Source organism: Volvox carteri (assembly GCF_000143455.1).
Source record: "Volvox carteri f. nagariensis unplaced genomic scaffold VOLCAscaffold_41, whole genome shotgun sequence".
NCBI classification, from domain to species: domain Eukaryota; kingdom Viridiplantae; phylum Chlorophyta; class Chlorophyceae; order Chlamydomonadales; family Volvocaceae; genus Volvox; species Volvox carteri.
Genome location: NW_003307584.1, coordinates 141,632 through 159,027, shown reverse-complemented (window position 1 = coordinate 159,027; position 17,396 = coordinate 141,632). Strand labels below are relative to the sequence as shown.

Below are 17,396 nucleotides of genomic sequence, written 5' to 3'. Positions count from 1 at the left end.
GGTGACCGAAGGTGGAAGAAGCTAACGAGTGCCCGAGTACCTTCCCTTTGGTTATAGCTGTGTTCACTAAGCCATTGCCGTTCCCTGAGTTTTTGGAGTGCGTTCACGCGATGGGCGTCTATTGAACAGTGATGCGGTTGCCCACGGGTCTGATTTCCAGGACTCACTGGCAGGTTGTTTTTGATATGAAGAGAGTTCTGCCCGCGTGGGCGTGTTGTAGAACATCCGAGTATTTAATGTATTCCGGTAGATACCTTTGGGGTATTCTATGTCCTGTTGTTACGACGGGCAATCTGTATCATCTATATCCGAGTAACGGTATGTGCGAGAGGGTCTCGAGTAAACGATTCCGGAGCGATACGCATTAAGGATTCACAGCTCAGGATCACTTCAAACCAACTTTGTATTCTATTATCTGTAAATCGCCAAAGTTATCATACTGAAATGGCTGGAAACAATTAGATACTGCCCGTACGCTGCCTTCCGCATCCCGTTAATGACCAACTACAGTATATGTGAGCAAAATAGCAGCGCATTTAATGAGAGATGGAGTTAAGCATATCATGTTGTGCTTCCTGTACGGTATGCGACCAGGATCCTCCTCCTCCGGAGTTGAAGCCATATGGTACGGCTGGCGGGAATCGTGATATAAATAGGATAAGAAAGTTTATGGTTAAGGAGAGTACCATTGTGGAAGTCGTTATGGATGTGATTAAACTGTCCTAGCCAACACAGGATGATGCTAGGCATTTCTTCGATTCTTTGCGTGGTCGCCGCGTTCGCGTAAGTTCTTCCAGCCTGAGTTACAGTGGGACCCTTCCGCCGGATTGAGATAACATGTTGCAAATACATGTATCATTATCACCCTTTGTTTTCGAGCCAACATGAGCTCCGCTAAGTTTGGCGGTCTTTGTAGCTGCAATCTTGTCGTGTGCATGCCTCGCAGCCCGGCTTTAATTACCGATGGGTTCGCCGGAAGCTGTAAACAGATCTACAACGAACCCCCAGTTGTTTGATGTGCATGTGGATTCGACATGACATTTACTGTCCTTGTTTGCCCCGTGCCTGTTCGCATGCTCAGGGTTGCACGTGCGCAGCCACCGCCCTTGTACAAGAGGTTTCCGTTCTGCAAATGTCCAGCTTCGCCATTTATCTACAGCTTAGATCCGGATGTCGAAAGTTATGGCAACGGAACGTTCTGCTTTACGCTGAACGTCACTCCTTCATTTGCCTCTGGGTATTGTGCAACGGCGGAGCTCCATAAATTGGAGGTGGGCGAATGCACATGCATATGCAAAAAATTTTGGGGTCACATAGGGCTCCCAAATTTAAGGATCAAGTTCTTGTTCGTTAACTAGATATCTTGCTCGTCGAGCGCGCCAAAGGTTGCAACTTCCCGTTATATAACTTGGCAGTTGAAAGTAAGCCTTACCTCCCGCTTCCGTCCCCAGATCAATATAAATCCCTCCTGCGATGTGCGGTCGACCATTGTCAAGTCAACCCTCAACGGCACGCCCACGAAAGTCGGCCCGGCGTTCAGCAAGCCCCCGGGCGGCCCAGCAGGCAGTGTCGTCCTGCGCCTCACCCAGCTAGGTCTGGGTCTCAACAGTACGGGCACCCAGATTTGCATCTCCTTATCGAGCAAGAAAGGGGCTCAGGGCTGCACCTCTCTGGAGACGCTATGTCAGCCGCCCCCCGGGGCCCCCAGCGGTGTCTGCTGGACTGCACTGTTCGACTCCAAGCTCGCTTGCTGTAAAGTCTCCTCGAAGCCTCCCGCTCCACCAGCTTTCCCCCCTTCTCCCCCTCCCCCGCCGCCGCCTCCCCCCCCTCCTCCGCCTCCCCCACCGTCACCCGCACCGCCGCAAATGCCCCCTCCTCCTTCACCTCTTCTGCCTTCCCAGCCATCCGCGCCGCCGCCTCCTTACCCGCCGTCACCTGAAATACCCTCTCTTCCACCGCCGCCGCCTCCCCCACCACCGCCTCCCTCGTCGCCACCCTCGCTTTTCCCTCCCGATCTACCTCCTCCTTGCAAGGTCTGCACCTACGTAACCTTCGTGCCTTATGAAACTGTGGGGGCGAATTTTTCCTTTTCCACCGATCATTGCTACGATATCGCAAATCGAATTATTGACGACCTGAGTCAGTACGCAGAAGTCGCCAAACTGCTGCCAGTTGAGCCTGAGGTCACCTGTCGCACTGATCTGGTTAAGGTGTGCATCTACTTTGCTTCTGATGCGGAAGGTGCCAAGCTATCGCCGTACATAGATGCGCAAGCAAATGCCTGGCTAGACTATGCCTTCGGCTTTGCCTGCCCGACTAATCTAACGGGTCACCAGCTTGTAGTGGAAGTCGGTGGTGACAGCGACTCCTGGCCGGGTATCCCGGAGACCTGCCTCAATGCCAGGGCTGCGCTTGAGTGCCATCTCAGCCCACCCAAGTTCCCCAAGTGCAAGTAAGTTTCAGGAGGGTGATCCTTGGCCTGACCTGCGAATCCTAGCTGGGGATCCTAGGATGTATATATGGCCTGGGGTGCCTAAGCGGGTTAGTTAAATTGTGGATGTAAATCAAGCGAAGTCTTGCAAGTACCGCTAGCACACGAGGCACAGATTTTATGAAGCAAATTAAAGCTTTTAATATGGCTGAGATTCGAACGAGGAATAGTATTTTGCTATTTATAGTATTCATGCCAGTACGAACTGCTGACCTTTCAACTCAACAAGAATGTTAAACCCTAAATGTGGATTACTCCCCAACCCGCTGTGCTTCCTTCCTTGGCCGCTGTCCCGCTACACGCACTCCTTTTCAAGATGCGACACGAGCAAGTTCGCGACCCCGTTCGCGGCCCTGCCATACATCACCACTGCCCAGGGCCGCAAGGAGAGCACACAGCTCTACTGCTTCAACATCACTGTTGTGGAACCTACGAATTCAAGCGTAGGTAGCGCCTGATAATCATGCAACACATTGGACTGGGTGATGGACGGAGTAGTGGGGTCGCAAACTTGGAAAATAGGGAACTGAGTGGCTGTGTCGGTGGTTTTGCTTTAGGAATTTCAGGTAAAGCATTATTTCCTCCGTCCAAAACAAAAATGCAAGATCAGGAATTGGAAAAGGAAAGTGGACATGGTGAAAAATTACACAGTCCCGGGCAGTGTAGCTGGACACGTTACACCTCCCCCCACACACCCTTTTGACCGCTCGTGCCGCATGTCGTATGCTGCATGCTGTGCAATGCAACGCATCACGGAGTTCAATAGCTTCTCCTTCGTTCCTAAGCATTACATGCATTATATATAAATGTGATATGTATCTTATACATAAGCGGCTGAAGCGCAGCATGACATAGCATGCAGCACTCTCTAGCGATGGTGGACACCTGCTGCTCAGCACATGTAGGTGTTCCTTAGGTATAAACTTAGCCGGTCTACTTGCACGTTGTGGTAAACGTCCAGGTCAATCTCTCCACATGTGTTTATAGAATGCCCCTCCAACATCACGCACGCGCCCTACCTAGATGTGTGTTTTGTAAGACTCCTCCTTTTGTGCAGTCCGACTGGCCAGCCCACACCCGCCCTGGGACCGCCATGCGCACATGTGCAGAGTTACTGTGGCAGCACGGAAGTGCTGTTCAAGGCCGAGTTCTGGGCGAATGATACTTTGCGCGGCAGCTTGAAAGGGATCGGTGTGCAGCCAGCGGACTCTCCCTCCATGAAGTTCATCTCGGCCTCCTGGGGTAAGTCAGGCGACGATACCCTAAAGGCCACACAGCTCTACTGGACCAAGGCTCAGGCAGAGGGCGGCAAGATCTGCTTGGAGCTCAGTCGCGATACGGACCTGAACAGCTTCTGCCTTACCAACGGGATTCGGAATGCCTGCTGGTGAGCTCGTGCGTGTGTGTTGCTGGCTTAATTCGGTCATCCTTGCCTTTGTATTTAGAACGGTGGACGACCTTGATGTATGTAGACTACTGCCTCGGGTGGACTCCCTTACTGCTACTGCAAATGTATGTATGTCTCTGTACGTATGTAATGTATGTAATGTATGTATGTACGTAAGTATGTATGAATTAGATTACACTGTGGGCCGCGAGAGCCGAGGGCCGAAGCCGAAACAAAGCGCAAGGGTCGGTATGTATGTTGTTACAGGGTGGTTAAGCTTCACCAGTGGCCCCCTTTCCCGAGGCAGTTCCCTGCTCTCCCCTGCGAGAGGGGTTTCCCAACCTAATCCAGTCCGACTTCAGAATGTATTCGTTGTATGTATGTATGTATGTATGTATGTATTCGTTGTATGTATGTATGTATGTATGTATGTATGTATGTATGTATGTATGTATGTACTCATTCATACCGTCGGTCGTACGTATACGGTGTTCAATACGCCGGCCATGCGGCGGCAGAGTAACCCATCGTGTCGACAATTACTGTTGCTTATCAACTTGGTGTCGCACCTCATTCGCTTGTCGTGCGGACATTTGCATCGTTGTAGATTCGTATCTTTTATCGTTGTTGTGGTCTCGCCGCTGCTGATATGTGCTAATATGTGCTACCCTACCTGCCTGGCTGCTTGCACATAATGCAGGATAAACTTCTTCGACACTAAAAAGAAGTGTTGTCCGCTGTTCCAAGCAACTGTCCCTTGAGCAGTAAAAAGCAACGTCTTCCTGGCAGCAGGTGGTGTGGGTGGCCATCGGTCTCGATCCGTGCTGTTGTGCCTCCGGTTCTGCGCCACGGCATGATGAGGATTTCGTTTGCTTTTTTGTCCATTTCATCGTCTTACCTGACGAGTGCGCGTTCGTGTGTAGGGGATTAAGGGGTTATGGGCTTCGGGGATGTGTTCAACAGTTTGCTGTTAGTAGTCTGCAAGGCTGCAAGAGTCTAGCTGCAGTCAGGGGGCGGCGAGAGTCCTGCTCTCTCGCATGCGTTCCTGCTTTTGCAATCCGGAATAATAGTAGGAACGCAGTGTTCTGTTGTTCGTGCTTTCCTGGCGGGACGAACATATTAGGGTAAACAGTGATACTCATGAAGGAAATGAAGTATGCGTACTTCTTTCCCTTAATAACTACGTACATGCCATCATCATCACCTCCTATACCAGCTAGTCGGTTGCGAGGTTGCGTGGGTGTACGAATTTCGCTCAATTTGTTACGCTAGGCCTGCTGTTCGGTGGGAACACGGGAGATCAAATATTAAGCACCAGGCTGTTTCACTGAATGAAAATCTCTTCGCGCTGCTGCAGATTCAAGTACTGCATGCAGTCCATTTATGGGCGGACGGAGTTTGCAGGATGTATGTGCAGGGTGCATGTGCAGGATGTATGTGCAGGGTGCATGTGCAGGATGTATGTGCAGGGTGCATGTGCAGGATGTATGTGCAGGATGCATGTGCAGGATGTTGCTGGCAAGCAAGTGCTAGAAGAATATTTTAAACAGCTTGTTGGGAAAAGGTTGAAAGGGATTTGTCCGCAGTGCAATCGTAATGGACCATGACAGGCAAGAGTTTGCAGTTGCAAAACCTTAGAACTAGCGTTCATATATGTGCGGTAGATGTGATGATGCCTGCATGCGCACGGACGATCAGATCTTGTCCCCGTCTCGTTCATTCAGGTCGCTAGCTGGCGCTGTGTATATATCCCCACCACCTTGCACGTCGCCGTACCAGCCGTCGTTGCGTTGACAATCGTTTCCTGGATTTGCGATCTAAATTATATCTGATGATGCTTATGTTGTCGCTTCTGTTGCAACGCCAGCTGTGGACGCTTGCTTGGCCCCTTACACTAAACCAGCTGGAAGCCGTAAAATATATATTAGGTTCGTGCGTTTTGCGTGCTGCGATGGGGTTGCATGTCCGAGCTCTTCCGAGCTGCAATTATTGCGACATAGCATATGCTGCTTTCTTAAAGGCACGTGACTGCCCTGTTGGCGGTCTCCGGGACCTACGTAATCCATTACCAGGTATTTGCTCCACGTACTAATGCCTCGCTGAATATTGCGCCTTCCACCATAGCCCCTACTTTCCTAGCCGGTCCTGCGTCTTAATCGTTGCTGTGGAGCCGTTACAGTTGCGCTGGATTATTGCATAGACATGGAAAACCTTGAATTTGCCGCTGTACGGCAGGTAGTAGTGCTACCAGAGTGTACGGTGGTGGACCGGTTATTACCCGTGCTGACCATGGGGCTTCAGGAACTGGCAATGGAACCCTACAGGATGTGTTGTAATCCGACTAGCTGTGATGTATTCTCCAGCTCGGACCTCGATTACTATCTGCCATTCGCCTCAAGAAAAAGCGCCTTAACCTGTTGCCTATGTCCTGCGGTGGCCTACATGACCACCACCCGATTCCAGCTCTTATGTTGTGCAGGACTGCACCCGACCGCCGATAGGAACATTGTGACCTATCCTGATTGCCGGATCGTCCAGGAGTGTGGCCAGGGGGTGAAACACAATGCCTCATTTAGGAGCCCACTGTAACAACCACACCACATCATTTAGGAAAAGGTGCGAATCTTTGCAGAGGGTCTTCAGCAAGGTTTGAACCGGAATTCTTTGAAGTGATTAATGGAGCGTTACAATGGATCTGACCAAACGTACTACTGGGTGCTGCTTCTCCGACGATGCAAGCACTGTACAGGCTAGGAAAGGCCGGAATGAAAAGGCGACCTGGCGAGCCCCTCACCACTGCCCGGACGGCCCCATACAACCACGGGAGTCACGTGCCGCAACCTGGCATTTCCGCCCGGCATCGCAGGCCATGGAAAAGGTCCTTTGTCGCGGAGCGAACAATCCAGTTCCGCATGTTACTAATGGTTTGCGACGCTCAGTAATCCCCAGGGCAGGCTGAGGCAAAACGAAGACGGCGAGCGGTGACGAGCTTACCTCGGCTCGCACTGTTCCAATTCATGCAAATGGAGCGAGGGCAGTTCCCAGATGGAGCGTGGGCAGTTCCCTTGAGCCCTCGGCTCGGTTTGCAGGTACGGAGCACGCAACCACGACCATGTAACACAATAAAAACCAAAAATAGACCCCAGGAAGGTTGCTAAAAGGCCGCAGTTGAAGTTTAATGTGCTCTTCCAGAGATCTGTCAAAGATAACAGCTTTGTGGAATTTCAAATCCGACGTTGCCTCACAATGCCTTGTATGTGACCACGTACATCGTGCGTGGAGGCGTCCCTGAGTCCCGCTTCCGTAAAGCGCGAGAAGATACCCGCCGTAACAAGACCTCAGTTTGAGCTCTGACTTTGATTGGAGCCTCTACACCATCGAGGGGGCTACGAAAAAGGTCCTTTCGGTACAACCATGTATCCGGCATCCGGAAGTCGTAAGGCTCGCGCATGCCCTTAAACAACTAGAAATGTTCGTAAAAGCAAAGAACTCACGTCGCTGGGCACGGACATTCATACTTTCACAGGACGCTCCCGTAGCTTTACTTTCAAAAGTAAGGATCGCTACCAAAAGGCTGCTACGATGGAAAATACAATGCGAGTCACGTGTAGCTATCATGGGATTAGTGCGCCTCAAGGAAGGGTTGCTGGCTGGCTGATCGCGCCGTACTTCATCGCCTCTACCTCACTCGCATGCTCCACTGACTATTGTTGGTTGACGGCACAAAGTGAATGCCGTTTATCAATCAATGCCTTCCACCAGAAAACCCAAGTTAATGATGTCGTTCTAATAGGACTTGGTCCATGAATTCATGCCAGGCCTTCATGTCAGAGATTTGATAGGACTGTGCCGAATGTTTAAAGATAGGGCACAGAAGCTGCTGCAAAACGCAATACCGAAAGGGCCGTCGCATCCCTCAACCCTCAAGCAAACCTCCTGATGCAGCCCTCAACGGCCCTCATGGGCACGAACAGGTCCATGCCATGCATGAAATGTTAAAGAATGAGCTGCGTAAGAATTGAAGCCTGTTGAGGGCGGCCAGTATCTAGGCAAAAAGTTGTCCATGAGGTGCCCGCATGTATACCGCGCTCGGGCGCCGTGTCGAAGGGCGGCATGGGATCACAATATCGACTGCAATAAGCACATAAGCTTAGGAAATTCAATGATGTATACCGTTGTGCTTCATAGTATGTCAGGCTTGCTTGCATAAAGAACTACTATTTCGACATCGTTCGACATGGCGCGAGTAGTAAAATCTAATAAGGGATTTCACCATCGATACCCAGTGGTCACATGCGAGCACAAGTTAAAATAATATTTTACACGAGCATTTTTGCACAGTGCCCCGTACTAGCTAGGGGCCCCATTCGTAACACCAATCGAGACGACGGCCCCGCGGGGCGCTGACGGGGAATGCGTAAGAGCGGAAGGGAACAACATTCGTTAAGCCAGGGTAGTTGAAATAGCTGCATTCTTCTATATCGGTTGCCTGTATCAAACCATGAGGGCTATCGTCAGGGGAGGGGTAGAAACATACCCGTTCCTACCCGTAGAATGTTGACGAATTGCCACCAAAGTTAGCCAAAGCGAATGAAACACGGTGATTTGTGTCCTAACCAAGGCGATACAACCACGTTGTATCACGTGCTATACAAGACCAAGAAGTTCACTTCCGTTGATGTCCCTCGTATGGTGGGCGTAAGTACCGGTATATAATCCAGACCCACAGTGCTGCTCGGTAAAGTTTTTCCTTGATCGTCACAATAAAGATCGCACTTGACCATGACAAGACTTGGACTTTTCACCGTTCTATGCTTGGTCGACGTCTTCGCCATGGCTAGATTACGCAAAAACTCACTTGCTCATCAATGAGTTCTGCTGTTGTTTCCCATCTCTCGTTGATTCTGGAGTTGCTGGCACTTTCGTGGTCATGTCCTCGAGGCTTACATCCTAGCCTGGCTTTACCTGGCTTGCAGCTCAATTGGGACTAGTCTTCTGCAAGTGATGTTGTTTTGTGAACATGTGAAGATGTTTCAGGAGGATCGCTCTTTGCTACCTGCCCTGCCCTCATGCCGATGCACAGGACTGCTGACGCCGTGCAAACCGGCGAGGACAAGACGTTTCCGTTTTGCAAATGCGAAGCCGATTCATCGATAACTCCCGCCAAGGATGTTGGCAAGGGCAAGTTCTGCTTCACGCTGCTTGTGGACCCTACAAAGGCCAGCGGATACCGTAGTGCTACTTATAGTTCGTGCTACAATAATTCGGGAGGCACCACGAATATGTAGCACGTACAAATTCTAAGGTATCCCCAGGTACCGCAGCCCCGAAATATCGTACCCTCCGAAGCCGGTCGATCAAACTTTGCAAAAACTAGGATTTCAAGGCGGAAATCAGCTCTTAAATACATAAAATATAGTCATAAGCGTAGGGCATGAACAACGCTGGAAAACGTGCAAGACAGGCAACCCTGCTTCAATGCGGGATGAAACCGCTAGCACCAAACGCTCCGGTGAGCGACCGAGCTGGATTTGCACCAGGCTTGATGATGCTGTTGTCGAGGCCCAGCGTGAGCGAATGGAGCACGAGGAGGTTGCTAGGCGCGAGCGCAATGCGGTTGGTTATTAGGTCGTTGCCACTGGTACTGAACTGTACGATCGGTCCAGAATTTGCTAGGGCGTTTCCAAAGTGCTAAAATGGTGAGAGACCATGAGCCTAAGGGTTCCCGGTGGAGGGAGAATGACTGGAAGCTGCAGTTTGAACAGCCCCGAAACTTTGGTTGAAAAGCCCCGAAACTTTGGAAGGGGCCCCGAAATTTGTATCATGCCCGCAAAATCTGGTCCGGCCTTCCCCGAAATTCAAAGAGCACGTACAAATTTCAGAAAGTTTTTTGACCCCTCCCCGAACAAAGCGATCACGAACTATAAGTAGCACTACGGTACTGCAAGACCGCGAAGCTTTACAAGATGGAGGTGAGCTAACCATCAAAACCACATGTTTCGGGATATCTGGGTGACTAATAGCTTGAGGATCTTCTGTCCGTAGGACTTGCTTGCCCAAATTCACGGGGCCCGCGGTAGCCTTAGGGGATTGATATAGGATATTAGTTACCATGGGAGGCCAGCACAGTTCCCGGCGTGTTCCGTGTGAGAGCTCTTCTTGCCACCCTAGCTGAGGTTGTAGCAGGTAACGTTTCATACCTGATAGGCAGCCCGGGTTGCAAGGGGCCACTTTTGACCTCGGACCTAGTCAGTCATCCAGCTGATATGAGCTGACGTGTAAGTCGTCCGGCCCGCGATGGCAAACCTGTGATCTATCCCCACACTATTGTTTGCTAATCCCTTCGTCCATATTTGCTAGTCGCTGTCTCGTTAGCCAACTTCTTGGCTTTCGTGCTCGAACGGAACTTAAACATGGCTAATCATCTGCTGCTTTTGGCGTGTTCAACCCACAGATCCTTGCCAGGAGCACGTGCGAGAAGTTCTCCACCACCGTCAAGGCGACTCTCAACGGAGTGCCGACGAAAGTCGGCCCGTGGTTTGACTACCCCCAAACAGCCCCGCAGGGAACTGTTGTCTTAAAGCTGACCGATCTGGGCCTGGGCATTGACACCAAAGTCTCTGAAGATCCTCCCCGGTATCCACCACCATCCCCTCCCTCACCGATGCCTCCGTCGCCTCCCTCACCGATGCCTCCGTCGCCTCCCTCGCCGATGCCTCCGTCGCCTCCCTCGCCGGTGCCACCTTGCAAGGTCTGCGCCTTCATAACCATTCAGCCTACAGCGCCAGCGCCCATTCCAGCAGGCGTTTGCGACACATTTGTGCATACGGTTCTCGGCACCATTGTTTCTTTTGCGACACAGCAAAACGCCACTGTCCTACGATCAGAGCACAGCTGCTTTAGCTAATATGCTAAGCTGTGTGTTTACTTCGCCTCCGATGCGGATGGTGCCAAGCTGCAGCCGCACATGCAGGACATGATGAACACGTGGGTGCCCGACATTCAACAGCTCTTGTGCCCACTTGCAGCGGGTGCCGCCTCTGTGCCGCTCTTCATTGGCGCTGATAGCGGCCAATGGCCTCTCGGCCCGGCTCCCAGCTGCCTCAACGGCTCTTTGGAAGTGCAGTGCGCTCCGCCTGTGGCGTCCAAGTGCCAGTAAGTCCCGAATGGACATTGTGGGCGCGGTTTGTGTGAGATGACATGACAACTGCAAGTTAACAAGATTGATTGGCATGGCGTGGGTAGGAGCTAGACACGGCTAGAAGTGGCAATGCAGCACAGCATTACCGTCCACCCCAAATGTGGCTAGGGTAGATCTTCGTTCAGGCCTGCCATTTCTGAACATCGCAGTGATACCTGCATGGTATGGCAGCTCAGATTTGCACGTCACACTTTTCTCGACCTTTCTTGATAGTCCTTCATCTCTCGTTCCCCCTTAAAACCCTTTCACGCTGCCAACGCAAACCACCAGTTGCGAGTCCAAGGTGTACTCGACCCCCTTCGTGGCCCAGAGGGAGATCCGGACGCTCCCCGGTCGCACACGCGGCATGAAGATGTATTGCTTCAACATCACAGTCAGGGAGCCACTTGAACAAAACGTAGGTATCGTGCGTCATGAAGGCTTAGTGTTGGTTCGGCATGTATGTATGTCGCATTCGAAGTGGGCATCGGTTGTCAGTTGGGCCAGCCGGGATGGGCATAGTCGGAAAATGGTTGTCAGTTGTCTGTTGCGATTGCCATGAGGTTCGTACGGCTTAAGGCTTCATTCATCTCGTGCAAGCAATGCTAACCATCGTGCTCCGGTTATTACCCCTTTCTTTGATGAAATCAGAGTCCCTGCGGCGACTCCAACGTGCTTTCCAAGGTCGAGTTCTGGGCGGATGATAACTTGCGCCGCAGCATTGCGGCCATTGGCCTCAAGCCCTCGGGCGCCACCACCATGAGGTTCCTGTCCCCCAGCTGGGGCCCGGTAGGCGACGACATTCTCAAGGTCAGCCCCATCCGCTGGACCAAAGCCCAGGCAGATGGCGGCAGGATCTGTTTGGAGCTCAGTCGTGGTACCGACCTGAACAGCTTCTGTGTTGCTGGCAATAACACGTGCTGGTGAGTGAGCTGATATGCATGCTCTCTGCGCTTGAAAATGCACTTTTGCAATCGGTTGCCATCTGGGCTTCATATTCACATACACCCTTGCACCCGCAGCTAATGAGTCATGTGTTGTAGGGGCTCAGCGCCTCGTCAGGGCTTTTCGTTGGCTCATCTTGCTGTGCCTTGCTTGTAACCTGGCTGGCTGACTGACATCATTCGCTTCTGTGCTGCTGCTGTTCCCATTCTGACGCAGGTTGTTCCTCTTCAACGAAAGCGGTAAATGCTGCCCGTTGTACCGGACGACCCTACCCTAGGCAGGCTGCTGCGAAATCTGACTTCGCCAGTCGGCACTCAGCTCCTGTACTACGTTTGCCTCGACGTTACCTTCTGCTGTCCCCTCTGCAATCGTGGAGGGCGGCAGGATGGCGGGCGAGACCTGGCAGCAAACTTGCCGCAATCTTGGAGGAGAGTACTGCCAGCCGTACAGCACCGTACCTCGCATTAGTGTGCACATCCTTCGTCCTGACGTGCATTTGCTTGCTAACCGTTCTGCTAAAGATTATTCATATCACCGCCCGCTTTTTGTGTGTGTGGTGGCCTTTCTTTATTCCTGAGGTTGAATTCGAGGCTACTGCGGGTGTCACGAACTATTGTACCATGTACAGATGTACCGTACCGTACCGTATATAGTTGACGCGATGGACCCCTTGGATTGATGCACACCACGTCGAGTCCATTCACCACTGATGTGACCTCCATTCCGCTAAACCTATCTCCCCACACAGCGCATGCGCTATAAGATGCACCGCGAGATGCTAATTTAAATTGCGTGTCGGCATCTGTGGTGGTTAGGTGGCATGTTCGTATGTATGTATTTCGGTCGCCTGGTCAGCAGGTCTGATGGGGCAGCACGCCATGGCTCCAGAACACCGCACGCCATGTGTACCCAGGGAGAGGTTCATTAGGTTGGCGCGATGGGGTCATGTCGCTGCTGACTGTAAGGGCGCCAGAGCGAATATAGCTGGACCAGCACCACACTGCCGCTCCAATTCTTGCCTGCATATGGCAGCATTGGATTTTAATCGTGGAAGCGAGCGAGACTGCTGAGTATGCGTAAATAGGCGGAACATTGTGTGCTTGCGTCACTGTACTGCCGAGCGAGCCTCTCAAATTTGTTGTCTTTGTCGGTGAGACGATTATTGTGGTTGGACGTGCTGCTGTTGCGCTTTGCGACACGCACGTTGGACCACCCTGACCTCCTGGGGGCCTCTATAGCTAGATGTGCTGAAGCAAGCCTCTTCTGGACCCGGAAGTTGCCCCTTCCAGCGACCTGTACGGCAACAACGTTGGAAACGAACATGAATTTTGGCACTCTGGAGCCTCGGTGGCTAGCCGTTGCTTTTTTCCGTTGCTTGCTTTGCGTTTTTGATACTTGCCTTGTTAACGTACGACAGACTTAGTCCTGACAATGTATGTGGTTGACGATGCATGTCCAACGAACGTCTACGTGGTTTCTTCTTCTTCTTCTATCCGGCCTCAGCGTGGCTGTCACTTTCGGGGTAGTTCATTACGTGACGTGAGTGGTTTTCTTCTTGTGTTTCTCTCTGATCTATTTTGGCTTGCTTGCATGCTGCTCTGTGCGCTGTGATACCATACCACTGAGTCTAAAGCTTCTCTGCACAAGACCGCGGCAATACTTTAATATATTGTGGTCCTCATAAGGACTATCGGACGCCTCCATGAATTCCTGGTCGGCAGGCGGTCCAATTTCCTTTCTCTATGTTTTGTAGTGACTAGTCGCATGTACATGTACGGCCAGCGGTAGCTGATGGATCGATCTGGGCAAGTTGATATTCAATTAGCGTAAGGGCGCAATCAGATTTCGGTGCTGAAGTGTTGTAAGATGTTGATTATTGTGGCGCTTCCGACCTATTCCCTGAGTACATGAATGTATGTTTGTGTGTTTCTGTTTGTGTTGCCTCTTCGCTTGTGAACTCATGCTGGAAGGGAATGCTGTAAGAAACGAAGGAGTAGCATTTGTCCGTTCCCCTCGCCTTCTGCAACTGCTGGATGATCATGGAGTGTCCTGTGGGGCTCTGGGCGTGAATTGAATTATTTTGGGGTTTCTGAGTTCCCTGCTGCCGGGAACCCCACCACCACAACCCCCAAGCGGGCAGGAAGGAGGTGCTCCCGCAAGATCCCGCATATCACAATGTTTATCCCGCGTTCAGCGAATCGCAAGCTTATGCAGTTTAGACTTTGCTGTTGGGCATTGGCGGCTAACAGAGCGTGCAAGGGACGGCGTTATATACCTAGGGAGGAGCGAGTATGCCCTTGATGCGGCACTGATAGCCATATCGAGGATGATTTTGCTGGACTGTCCGGTGTACGACAAAATCAGATCTGATATGGGTTTCCCACGCTTCGAGCATATGAAGGACGCTATGATGTGGGAACCTGAACGCCTGGCAAGGATGCTGGAACGTATATGGTCCCACCGCAACTCTATCGTTCCCTTTGGTCGTTAGTATCTTTATCATTTGTTTCGTTGGAAGTGCGAGGTAGGATGGTGCTTATAGGCGATCTGGCAGCCCTTGAGCCCTCGGCTCGTATTAGGGTGGTTTGCATTTACGGGGAACGCACCCACGACCATGTAACAACAACAACAACAACAACCTCCACCTCCGCCTCCGCTTCTGCCTTTGCTGCCACGCCCATCATCATCTCCATCATTTCCCCCAACATGTGGCCATCTCTGCCTGATATACCTTGCAAAAGGGCCATGTAGTATACCTGTAGTCTTTACATCCAGCTTGGGTATCCGGGTTCGCAACTACACATTTCTTGGATATTTGAACAGTCTCAGATGTAGCCTGCTAAGTGTACCTGATCGTGCACCGAGTAGTCACACCGCTTCTGGAGGTATGGTCTGACACGGGCACCCGTCAATCCTGTCGGGGTGTGGATAAGCCAGCCCATTACTCGCCAGCAACATTTGTTTGCACCATGCGATCAGTCGGCTACACAGGCGAGGGGGAGCTAAGGGTGCATGGTTGAGGGGGACCTAATCGCTGGGAGCGGGAGGGGCTGGCTTAGGCCCCTCCCGCGCCGGGAACGTGTGGCAGGCGGGTAGGGTCGAGAGGTACACGATTTCTGGTTTGGCTTCATATTAGCCTTCAGTTCCTTGGGGTTGCCCCGACATGGAGAGCCCCCGCAGCTACCACCCGGTGCTGTGGGTTTGCAGGGCCGGCTTGCAGGTCCTGTGTGCTAGTGTGGTTTAGTCTCACCCCCAGTATAGTGGAGTACACTCCAGCGAAGTAGGGGAGTGTGCCACAGCCGGTAGCCGTTATCTTGGCTTGGAGTGCTTTTGGGGTGGTTAAGTAAGTACATATGTTCACACATACATACGTACGTACATGTCAGTCCTGCTGATCCGCTCAAGGTAACCCCTGAGTCCCTCGTGCCATACCAGATATTTGGAGTACCTGGGCAGTCGGCGGCATGGAGGTTGTAATGACGGGGGGTTCTTACAGGGTTGCCATGGTACCTGGGCTCTGGTGGTAACTCACCCTCCATGACCTGGTTGACCCTGACGCCCTACTCTTGGGCCATACCTAGGGTCTCTCCGTAAGGGTGCTGTACATGAAAGGGTCTCGATTTGCTTGGCGCTTTCTGGGCCGTGGTACGGGGCGTGCCTTAGAACCCTTAAGAGCCTTTCCCGACCTAGGAAGTCTTTTTGAGTGCGTGCAGCAACGATTTCCTGGTCGGATCGGCTATAACGTAATTGAGTCAAAGCTGTGTTGACGGACTCATAATAAAGATATTACTCACAGATCCGGTCGATGTCCTTCGCGGTGAGTGTGTAAAACTAACTGATGGTAGTTAGACGATCCCGGTTCCAAGTGTTCGGGGGAAACTGTGTCCAGCAGGATGCCAAAGTAATTAGGTGCAGCTACACTGTTGGAAAGTGCTCTTAGGTACACTCAGGCTTGACACTTCGGTAGTTTGATTAGTTGCCGTTATCCCAATACGACATCGGATCAGGATTGGCTACGGTATGCTTATATACTGCTTGCGTATCCATTCTCTCTCTCTCCTTGTGTAACGATATGAGCGAGTGATGTGTTCACTGAAGGACTCTTATCTCTAACAGGTTATGAGCCCCGCGCTTTAGCGTGCGGTCATCCGTTTGCCCGGTGGTGCCTTTTTCTGCTGTGTGCGGACTTAGCTGTAGGCAAGGATGAAAATAGATAAGGAGGATTTTTATTTCTCCATTAGCACCTTTCACCTCTTGAAGGAGCACGTCATCGGCGTCCTTCAACGTAAAGGACTAGCGAACGCGATCAGCCCCGTGCAGGCTACGCGGGATGTAGTGACAGACGAGCAAGACCAGCGAGCTTTGGGCGTTATCAAGGAATTCATCCGCGTCCTGGAGAAGCCCCTGTACGCGCGTCACGCGAAGGCGTACGACCTGTGGCTTGCTTTGGCGGCTAAGTATGGGCAGCAGACTCGAGCTGCGAAGAGCTTATTGGTTCAACGGTTGACCCAATTCAAGATGGAATCGAGCGAGACGATCAGCGATTACATCGCGAGGTTCCAAGCGCTTCGACTAGAGTTCGCAGCCATCGATATTAGTTTGNCGGATGACGAGGCGGTGGACCACGTCTTGAGGGGCCTACCTGATACGTATGCCATGATCCGCACAGTTATAGAAAATACTACCGACGTGGACGACGTCGAGAAGCTGGAGATGCGGCTACTCGTCGAGGAGCAGAAGATTGATACGGAGACCAAGAAGTCGCCCGTGAAGGGAGCCTACAACGTCGCGCGGCAGGCGCCACACAAGAAGAAGGACAACAGGAAGTGCTTCTACTGCAAGGAGCAGGGCCATTTAGTTGCCAAGTGTCCGAAGCTTAGACAGCCATATCCGCCACCACCACCGCCGCCGCCGCCGCCTCCCCCTCCACCACCTCCCCAGCCTTTCATGCGCCAACGACAACAACAACCGCAAGTGCAGCCGCAGGCCCAGGGCGTGCGGCGGCGACTAGTTGGCGTCATAAACACGCTTGGGGGAATGAGACTGGCACCCGGTGAATGGCTTCTCGACATTGGAGCCGAGGATCACCTGACCTTCACGCCTGAGGACGTGGAGGGTCTGAAGCCGGTGCGCGAGGGCGAGGGTGTCGTTTTTGAGGTGGCGGATGGGCGGACGGTTAGCTCGATTGGTGAGGGCAGGGCGGTTTTCGCCTCTTTTCGAGGGCAGACGGAATTGTCGGTACCTGTACACGTAGTTCCGGACCTGCAACACCGCCTGTTCTCAGTCAAGGCCCTGAAGAGATCCTTCCCGGATCAGGTGGTAGAGGTTGTCCTGTCCGCCGATTGCTCGTATATAGCAATAGACGGAATTCCCGCTGTCGATGTGTTCGAGGA

The 17,396-nt window shown here is 52.1% G+C and overlaps 3 protein-coding genes across 3 annotated transcripts in view; all 3 read left to right on the top strand.

Moving 5' to 3' along the window:
* Positions 1 to 1,073: 1,073 nt before the first annotated feature.
* Positions 1,074 to 6,228, top strand: VOLCADRAFT_82680 (uncharacterized protein; the record flags this gene model as incomplete). The annotated part of the gene is made up of 6 exons (XM_002954220.1): positions 1,074 to 1,271; positions 1,452 to 1,757; positions 1,902 to 2,452; positions 2,808 to 2,934; positions 3,601 to 3,878; positions 4,579 to 6,228. The coding sequence occupies 6 exons, from the start codon at positions 1,074 to 1,076 to the stop codon at positions 4,637 to 4,639; spliced, it is 1,521 nt and encodes a 506-aa protein (XP_002954266.1). The 3' UTR covers positions 4,640 to 6,228.
* Positions 6,229 to 9,844: 3,616 nt separating this feature from the next.
* VOLCADRAFT_94999 (uncharacterized protein) lies at positions 9,845 to 12,280 on the top strand (the record flags this gene model as incomplete). Its single annotated transcript, XM_002954219.1, has 6 exons — positions 9,845 to 9,850; positions 10,333 to 10,629; positions 10,888 to 11,033; positions 11,350 to 11,476; positions 11,710 to 11,981; positions 12,220 to 12,280. The coding sequence occupies 6 exons, from the start codon at positions 9,845 to 9,847 to the stop codon at positions 12,278 to 12,280; spliced, it is 909 nt and encodes a 302-aa protein (XP_002954265.1).
* A 3,528-nt stretch (positions 12,281 to 15,808) lies between these two features.
* VOLCADRAFT_106282 (uncharacterized protein) overlaps positions 15,809 to 17,396 on the top strand; it is a gene marked incomplete at its 5' end in the record, with an annotated part of 8,682 nt that continues 7,094 nt past the window's right edge. The window contains 2 exons of the mRNA XM_002954218.1: positions 15,809 to 15,820; positions 16,945 to 17,191. Of these exons, the coding sequence (XP_002954264.1) occupies positions 15,809 to 15,820; positions 16,945 to 17,191 (259 nt within the window). The remainder of the gene's footprint in view (positions 15,821 to 16,944; positions 17,192 to 17,396) is intronic.